Source organism: Oncorhynchus clarkii, chromosome 2 (assembly GCF_045791955.1).
Source record: "Oncorhynchus clarkii lewisi isolate Uvic-CL-2024 chromosome 2, UVic_Ocla_1.0, whole genome shotgun sequence".
Classification (NCBI taxonomy): domain Eukaryota; kingdom Metazoa; phylum Chordata; class Actinopteri; order Salmoniformes; family Salmonidae; genus Oncorhynchus; species Oncorhynchus clarkii.
This window is the reverse complement of record NC_092148.1, coordinates 16102695-16112454: the sequence shown is the minus strand read 5'-3', so window position 1 is coordinate 16112454 and position 9760 is coordinate 16102695. Positions and strand designations below refer to the sequence as shown.

Sequence of the window (9760 nt, the reverse complement as noted above, 5' to 3'; positions counted from 1 at the left end):
CTTCCTCTCGCTGTCCACAAGCAAGGTAAAGAATGTCTGGTCTCCGGCCTTATTTGACCAACTGTATGACATTTTCGTGATAATTATTCTCCCATAACTGACCGCGTATACATTAAACAATCAATTAACAAATACCGGGTTTTCCGGAAAGTCTATAGAGTCCTGTAGATTATTTAGAATAAAATAAAATTGCATGCGGCACTCGCACGTAGCTTCCAGTGATGGCTGCCCTTTGCATGGGGCCTAAACATTTCTCGTTTTGTTTGTCCATTTTAGATAAGACAATTATGATATCTGCGCTAACGGTGTCTTCCATTTGAATGTGTTACGCTCGTCGGCAGTTGGACTGTGATCCTTCTTAAACTGTCTTGATTTCTGCCTCGAATATCTGATGTGGTTACATGTGTCGGTTTATAGGTTCATTGCTAGCATTGTGGCTAACTCCAGTTACCATAATTTTATTTAACGGTGGCTAGTTTGTTGGTGAGATGGTTTGTCCTGATATCAGTTTTTTGCTAAAATTGGACTTCAGATCATTCAGGACTTCGCACAATATGAGGGATGTATATTATCACGATGTGAATGTTTTCCATCGCCGCTGTTTGACAGGAAGATAAGTAGCCTATGGAATTAGCTAGCCAACTAACGTTAGTTGCCTGCTTAAGCAAGCTGTTCATCACCCATCTGGCTAGTTAACTAACTAATGAGCTAGATAGTGTGGTTTGCAGAAAGGTTATCAATAGTAGTGTATAGACGTGTAGTCATCAGATGAACTGTTTTGAGTATTGGGGCAGTCGAGTCATCCTATCGTCTGCACATAACTATATAACTAACCTTAGTTACATGAGTAGCTAGGCTACATATTGAATGTGCTCAGGACCTCAATCTGCCCAGGACATTCGTTGCAGTATGCATGGCATCATTCATACGTTGTACCTCATACTGAAGTTCTCTACCTCTGGCAGATGCCTGGTGTCACAGTGAAAGACGTCAACCAGCAGGAGTTTGTCCGGGCCCTGTCGGCTTTCCTGAAGAAGTGAGTTTTCCACTCAGTTTTTTAATATAAGTATATGTAGTCCCATACACGTGTTTGTTCAATTTTTGCTTTGCAGTGCATTGAGCTTTTGTGAATGACTAACATACAGTTGAAGTCAGAGGTTTACATAGGTTGGAGTCATTAAAAATCATTTTTCAACCACTCCACAAATTTCTTGTTACTAACTATAGTTTTGGCAAGTCAGTTCTACTTTGTGCATGACATGATTTTCCAACAATTGTTTACAGATTATTTCACTTAGAATTCACTGTATCACAATTCCAGTGGGTCAGAAGTTTACATACACTAAGTTGACTGCCTTTAAATAGCTTAGAAAATTCCAGAAATAAATGTCATGGCTTTAGAAGCTTCTGACAGGCTAATTTACATAATCTGAGTCAATTGGGGGTGTACCTGTGGATGTATTTCAAGGCCTACCTTCAAACTCAGTGCCTTGACATCATGGGAAAATCAAAAGAAATCAGCCAAGACCTCAGAAAAAAATATGTAGACTTTCCACAAGTCTGGTTCATCCTTGGGAGCAATTTCCGAACACCTGAAGGTACCACGTTCATCTGTACAAACAATAGTACCCAAGTATAAACACCATGGGACCACGCAGCCATCATACCACTCAGGAAGGAGACGCGTTCTGTCTCCTAGAGATGGATGTACTTAGGTGTGAAAAGTGCAAATCAATCCCAGAACAACAGCAAATGACCTTGTGAAGATTCTGGAGGAAACGGGTACAAAAGTATCTATATCCACAGTAAAACAAGTCCTATATCGACATAACCTGAAAGGCCGCTCAGCAAGGAAGCCACTGCTCCAAAACCACCCATAAAAAAGCCAGACTATGGTTTGCAACTGCACATGAGGACAAAGATTGTACTTTTTTGAGAAATGTCCTCTGGTCTGATGAAACAAAAATAGAACTGTTTGGCCATAATGACCCTCGTTATGTTTGGAGGTCGCTTGCAGGCCAAAGAACACCATCCCATCCGTGAAGCACGGGGGTGGCAGCATCATGTTGTGGGGGTGCTTTGCTGCAGGAGGGGCTGGTGCACTTCACAAAATAGTTGGCATCATGAGGGAGGAAAATTATGTGGATAATTTGAAGCAACATCTCAAGACCTCAGTCAGGAAGTTAAATAATGGTCGTAAATGGGTCTTCCAAATGGACAATGACCCCAAGCATACTTCCTAAGTTGTGGCAAAATGGCTTAAGGACAACGGTCAAGGTATTGGAGTGGCCATCACAAAGCCCTAACCTCAAATCCTATAGAACTTTTGCGGGAAGAACTGAAAAAGCATGTGCGAGCAAGGAGGCCTACAAACCTGACTGTTACACCAGCTGTCTGGAGGAATTGGCCAAAATTCACCCAACTTATTGTGGGGCGCATGTGCAAGGCTACCTGAAACGTTTGACCAAGTTAATCAATTTAAAGTAAATGCTACCAAATACTGAGTGTATGTAAACTTCTGACCCACTGGTAATGTGATGAAAGGGAAATAAAATAAAAGCTGAAATAAGTCATTCTATTCTAACATTTCACATTCTCAAAATAAAGTGGTGATCCTAACTGACCTAAGGCAGGGAATTTTTACTAGGATTAAATGTCAGGAATTGTGAAACTGAGTTTAAATGTATTTGGCTAAGGTGTATGTAAACTTCCCACTTCAACTGTATGCTTTTCCTGTTCCAGGTCAGGAAAGCTGAAGGTCCCAGATTGGGTGGACATTGTCAAGCTGGCTAAACACAAGGAGCTGGCCCCCAGCGACGAGAACTGGTTCTACACCAGAGCTGGTATGATTTTGATCATTGACATTCTTCCCTTCAGGTCTACCTGTCTGCTCAGGCCGTTAGTCTAGTATGGTAGATCCAATCTGTTATTGGCATTGATTTACACCAAAATTGGCCACAAATGATTTTCCTGACTGTTAGTGCAGAAGTATGTAATAAGATTATTGACTCTGGCTACCAGTGGTGTTAACCTCTTCTCCCTCCCAGCTTCCACAGTGCGCCACCTGTACCTGCGTGGGGGTGCCGGTGTGGGCTCCATGACCAAGATCTATGGTGGTCGCCAGAGGAACGGTGTGTGCCCTGCCCACTTCAGTGTCGGTTCCAAAAACGTGGCCCGCAAGGTGCTGCAGGCCCTCGAGCTTCTCAAGATGGTGGAGAAGAACCCCAACGGGTGAGTAGAACCACGCTGGTTAGAACATCACCTAGACACTGATCCAAGGTTGGCGTTGTCATTGGTCCTTATGGTTAGGTTTAGGGAAGCAAGCAGATCCTACATCTCTACTGAGCACAGAGGGAAACACCAGATATGAACTGTTTTATCACCTAGTCCAGGTCCCAGAGCACCACTGGGTTGACGATTTTAAATCCACGCTTCATGCAACGCTTAAGAGTGATTTTTTTTCTTCCCTTGTTGAAAACATTTTGCCCACTGAACAAACCCGTATACAGACAAAGCATCTTACAAGTGCTCAATTTCATTAGTGTTGATTATATTATTTGCATGAAATCTGGATAAATGTACTATTGTGATCTTACCAGGCTTGTTCAGATTTAATTGGTTTAGTAGTTTTGTAGCAATTTCTGCAAATGGTTGGGAACATTTTATCCTATGGCGGTTGTGTAGGGGTGTCATTGCCTTCTCTGGCATTACGGTCTCTGGTGTTGTCAGTCGACCTGTGTAAGGGATGTTGATGTAGTCTTTGCTGTGTTACTGTATAGAATGGAGTTGATCTGTTAGTATGGAGGAGTCGGAGGAAGGCCCTAAAAATTTAGACCCCGGCCACCCTAGTCATAGACTGTTTTCTGTTACTGCGCGGTACCGGAGCGCCAAGTCTAGGTTCTAAAGACTTCTTAACAGCTTCTACCCCCAAGCCACAAGCCAGTTAATCAAATGGCTACCCAGACTATTTGCACCCCCCCCCCTTATGCTGCTGCTACTGTCTATGCATGGTCACTTTAATAACTCTACCCACATGTACATACTACTTCAATTACCTCGACTAACCGCTGCACCCGCACATTGACTCTGTACCTGTACCCCTTGTATATAACCTCACTACTGTTATTTTACTGCTGCTCTAATTATTTATTACTTTACACTTATTTTTCTTAACTTCATTGTTGGTTAAGGGCTCGTAAACATTTCACTGTAGTCTACCTGTTGTATTCTGCGCATGTGACAAATGTAGATTAATTTGCTCTGTTGCTGACTGAACCTCTTCTCTCACAGTGGTCGCAGACTAACCGCCCAGGGAACCAGAGATCTGGACAGGATTGCTGGCCAGGTGAAGTCCTTCTCTTTACCCCACCAGCAGTTTTTGGTTACCTACCTTCTGGGGAGACCATGGGTTGTGCGGGCCTGTTCCAGACAAACGGCATAACTAATACGTTAAATCAGGACCTTGAGATAATTTGGTCAATTCGGGGGGGGGTGGGGCGCGCTTATTTGTCCTTTCATACGTTCAAGTGGAACCTGTTTGGTGTTGTGTTTTTTGCATATTCCACTGAGACGCCCTCAGTGTGGTCACGGCCAGGCATCAGCTGTTATTGGCTGATACCCTGGAGCAGATGGGGTTAAGTGCCTTGTTCAAGGGCACATCGGCAGATTTTTCATTTAGTCTGCTTGAGGAATCGAAACTAGTAACCTTTCGGTTATTAGCCTAGCAGTTAGAGCGCTGGGCCATCTGCTGCCTTGCTTGGCTGGAACAAAGGCTTTATAGGCCGGGACCAGGGTACTGCCTCGTTCCTCACCATATCAGGCCTGTGGGCCCTTATCTAAAAAGTCGATTCAAACATGTTTTGTTGCAGAAATAAGTTTTTCATCACTGAAACATGTCACCCTGCACTTTGATGATAGAACATACCACAGTGCATGTAACGAGAGCATTAGCACAGTGTTGCCCAAGCATTCAGCCTGCCTTTTGAATTCAGCCAGCTGTCCTTGGTCTAGATTTATTTTCTGACTTTGCTCCTGAGCCTCACAGCCTGCATAATGAATGTCAGTCTTATTTATTTAAAAAAATTACTGTGGTAAAATGAAACAGCAGCTCAGCCACTGTTGGCAGCAATCTGTCTGAACAACAGTGTGACAATCCAAGGGTAAACAAGCAGAGGGAATTTCATGCTGACTGAATCCACCGTATGGTGCAGCTTCTCCCTCTTGGTCCTTTGTAATGAGCTGAATTTAGATGCACTAACCTGGCCCTCCCTGGCTGTTACATGGTGGCGTCATCAATCGGCTCACTTGGCTTCCCCCTGTGGTGTTTTTGATGGTTTAGAAATAGTTTTTATCCCAAGGAGCTAGGTATGGCATGTGCTGTCGTGACATGACTGGCATTTCTGAGGGGTTCTAGTGAAGTCATGGTCCTCAAGCTGTTTTATTCCAGTGTGATGTGGGCCTCATTACTTTGTTAGATCGAAGGCCCACTTACTCACTGAAGTAACCTCTGAACAAATCTGCAGCACTAAATGTCTTGTTTTCATTTGCTTCCCCAGGTCGCAGCTGCGAAGTTACCCCCCAAGGCTGCCCCCACAGTTTAATAAATCTTTTTTGGAGAAGGTGTAATCTTGTCTGTTCTTTTTTCAAACCTGAGCAAGTTGGGATTTATCAACAATAGATGGAAACTCTGGTTGCTTTCATGGGTTTATGGTTTTGCATACCGATGTTAGCTATGTAACCTCTGGTCTTGATGTCATTGGGGGACTAGATTGAAGTGTAGGTGTTTTTGGGATGGTGGTCTGTTGGTTTTTTTGTTGAATTCCAATAAACTTCCAAAATATTACTCATTGAGTTTAGTTAAATTCTTACCCTGTCATGCCAGTAACACAAACTATTTGTCAGTCTTAGCTATGCATAGCTTCAAAATGTTAAACCATCATATTGATCTTTGGGCTGCTAGTTGTCTTGACATTGGCCATACCGTCTATGAGAATATGGCTTGATGCGACAGTGCCATCCAGAGGAGACTGAACTCGACTACAGCTCACCCAGCGGAAATGTCTCACACTTAGGGGGTTCAGTGCAGTCTTTGTTACTTGTCAAGTTAAATGTGATTTGCATGTCCTCAAATGCACAGTGATGTCCTCCAACTCTATCAGAGGAAGAGGTAATGTGGGCTGTTTCGAGCTCCAAAATCTGTCAAATAAGCCCAATATGTTGCTATGGGTGTATTTTGGACCTAAGCTTGTCGCCTGTTTTTCTGCCATGAGCATCTCTTTATTATACAGAGCTGTGACTACTGCTTCCAACAAGACATTTTGTTTGTTCACTCTGATCACGTAAAAAAAGAATGTTAGATGCCTTAATACGAAAGTTTCTTAAAGTATACTGAACCAATATAAATGCCAGATGTAAGATATTTTGAGGGTGTGCAATTGGCATGCTGACTGCAGTAATGTGAACCAGAGCTGTTGCCAGATAATTTAATATTAATTTCTCTACCATAAGCCACTTCCAATGTCATTTTATAGAATTACATTGGGGCAAAAAAGTATTTAGTCAGCCACCAATTGTGCAAGTTCTCCCACTTAAAAATATGAGCGAGGCCTGTAATTTTCATCATAGGTACACTTCAACTATGACAGACAAAATGAGGGGGGAAAAAATACAGAAAATCACATTTTAGGATTTTTAATGAATTTATTTGCAAATTATGGTGGAAAATAAGTATTTGGTCATCTACAAACAAGCAAGATTTCTGGCTCTCACAGACCTGTAACTTCTTGTTTAAGAGGCTCCTCTGTCCTCCACTCGTTACCTGTATTAATGGCACCTGTTTGAACTTGTTATCAGTATAAAAGACACCTGTCCACCACCTCAAACAGTCACACTCCAAGCTCCACTATGGCCAAGACCAAAGAGCTGTCAAAGGACACCAGGCTGGGAAGACTGAATCTGCAATAGGTAAGCAGCTTGGTTTGAAGAAATCAACTGTGGGAGCAATTATTAGGAAATGGAAGACATACAAGACCACTGATAATCTCCCTCAATCTGGGGCTCCATGCAAGATCTCACCCCGTGGGGTCAAAATGATCACAATAACGGTGGGCAAAAATCCCAGAACCACACGGGGGGACCTAGTGAATGACCTGCAGAGAGCTGGGACCAAAGTAACAAAGCCTACCATCAGTAACACACTACGCCGCCAGGGACTCAAATCCTGCAGTGCCAGACGTGTCCCCCTGCTTAAGCCAGTCTCCAAATCTCAACCCCTTAGAAAATCTTTGGAGGGAGTTGAAAGTCCGTGTAGCCCAGCAACAGCCCCAAAACATCACTGCTCTAGAGGAGATCTGCATGGAGGAATGGGCCAAAATACCAGCAACAGTGTGTGAAAACCTTGTGAAGACTTACAGAAAACGTTTGACCTCTGTCATTGCCAACAAAGGGTATATAACAAAGTATTGAGATAAACTTTTGTTATTGACCAAATACTTATTTTCCACCATAATTTGCAAATAAATTCATAAAAAATCCTACAATGTGATTTTCTGGATTTTTTCTCTCATAGTTGAAGTGTACCTATGATGAAAATTACAGGCCTCTCATCTTTTTAAGTGGGAGAACTTGCACAATTAGTGGCTGACTAAATACTTTTTTGCCCCACTGTAGGTAGTACGTCCAACCGGCCTCACAGCTGCAGATCACATGTAACCACGCCATCATAGGACTTCCACATCCGGTTTCTTCACCTGCTGGATTGTCTGAGTCCAGCCACCTGGACAGCTGATAAAACTGGGTTTGCACAACTGAATAATTTCTGCACTGTCAGAAACTCAGAGAAGCTCATCTGCATGCTCGTCCTCACCGGGGTCTTGACCTGACTGCTGTTTAGTGTCGTAACTGACTTCAGTGGGCAAATGCTCACCGACGACCACTGGAGAAGTGTGCTCTTCATGGATGAATCCCGGTTTCTACTGTACTGGGCAGATGGCAGACAGTGTGTATGGCATCATGTGGGTGAGCGGTTTGCTGATGTCAAGATTGTGAACAGAGTACCCCATGGTGGGGTTATGCTATGGGCAGGCATAAGCTACAGACAATGAACACAATTGCATTTTATTGATGGTAATTTGAATTCACAGAGATACCGTGACGAGATCCTGAGGCCTATTGTTGCACCATTCATCCGCCTCCAACACCTCATGCTTTAGCATGATAATGCATGGCCCCATGTCACAAGGATCTGTAGACAATTCCTGGAAGCTGAAATTGTCCCAGTTCTTCCATGGCCTGAATACTCACCAGACAGGTCACCCATTGAGCTTGTTTGTGATGCTCTGGATCGAAGTGTACGACAGCATGTTCCTGTTCACGCCAATATCCAGCAACTTTGCACAGCCATTATTGAAGAGGAGTGAGACAACATTCCACATGCCACAATCAACAGACTGATCAACACACATGCGAAGGAGATGAATAAGGTAAATGGTGGTTACACCAGATAAGGCTGCTTTTCATATCCACGCCACTACCTTTTTTATGGTATCTGTGACCAACAGATGCTTTTGTATTTCCAGTTATGTGAAATCCATAGATTTAGGGCCTAAAGAATTTATTTCAATTGACTGATATCCTTATATGAACTGTAACTCAGTAAAATCTTGGAAATTGTGGCATATTGCGTTTATATTTTTCTTAGGTGTAGATTATGTGTATTTACTGTTACTACAACAAATAAATACTTAAATATGTAATTTTGTCCATGAAACGTTACATTAAAGTGATGTAGGATTCCATTCATTCCTATGGACGATTGTGCCTTCTGAGGAGTACCAATATGGCAGACTGTCTTTAAAGCTTCATATTGGCCAATGCATAGTGTTGCAATCTAGTGCTCGTATACATGATTGGTCCAGACTGGCTGCTTCTTATAAAGTAATGATGGGTCTTTACCACTTTAAGTCAATACCTGTATTTCCTCAGTAACTGTAATGCACAGGCCCAATTCTTATAATCCCTTGCCTCCTATGCACCTGGAGGCAGGAATGGACAGGTGTTAGCATGGTAAAAGATGAACTACAATACGACATAAGCATTTAACGAGGATTTAACCTAATGCCTTATGATGTTGTACCGCAGATATCCACCAGAGAGCGACACAGTACAGGGAATGTTTTCACCTATTGGTCTCTCATGCTAGAGGTGGAACAAGACATCATTTATTTTTATATATTTAACTAGGCAAGTCAGTTAAGAACCAATTCTTATTTACAATGACGGCCTACCCCGGCCAAACCCGGACGATGCTGGGCCAATTGTGCGCCACCCAATGACACTCCCAATCATGGCCGGATGTGATACAGCCTGGATGCACTGAGACCAATGGTTTTCAGCGCATTTCCATGTAACTAGGAACTTTAGTTTTTGGACATTTATGAGACTATAATCTCTGACGCAATTATGCCACATTTTAGTGCTGGGTTTTCCAGATTAGTGAGACAAGGGGCCAGATTCAATCAGATCGCGATGCACGTTTTAAAGGCAACGTTCCCACGTTCGCGGAGAACACATTAATGGTAAATATTGAATATGTTGGCGCAATCTTTTAAATGTCAATCGTGCTATAACGCGGATCTTCCATGGTCCAGATTGAATCTAGGTTCAGAGTTTTGTGGCGTGGCAATGCTTGTTTTCAATTCAAACGGTCAGATGTAAAGGTTAAAACAGCCATATGATCATTTCATTCTGTTTAATTAATTCC

At 42.8% G+C, this 9760-nt stretch overlaps 1 protein-coding gene across 1 annotated transcript; it reads left to right on the top strand.

Annotated features, from left to right (window-relative positions):
- On the top strand, positions 1–5625 carry LOC139380006 (small ribosomal subunit protein eS19). Its single transcript, XM_071122513.1, has 6 exons — positions 1–25; positions 966–1036; positions 2743–2843; positions 3048–3231; positions 4291–4345; positions 5556–5625. The coding sequence occupies exons 2-6, from the start codon at positions 966–968 to the stop codon at positions 5598–5600; spliced, it is 456 nt and encodes a 151-aa protein (XP_070978614.1). The 5' UTR covers positions 1–25; the 3' UTR covers positions 5601–5625.
- Positions 5626–9760: the final 4135 nt, after the last annotated feature.

Coding starts and splice junctions, on each gene's coding strand:
- LOC139380006 (XM_071122513.1), top strand. CDS start 966: ATGCCTGGTGTCACAGTGAAAGACGTCAACCAGCAGGAGTTTGTCCGG. Junction 1,037..2,742: donor CTGTCGGCTTTCCTGAAGAA/GTGAGTTTTCCA, acceptor TTCCTGTTCCAG/GTCAGGAAAGCTGAAGGTCC. Junction 2,844..3,047: donor CTGGTTCTACACCAGAGCTG/GTATGATTTTGA, acceptor TCTCCCTCCCAG/CTTCCACAGTGCGCCACCTG.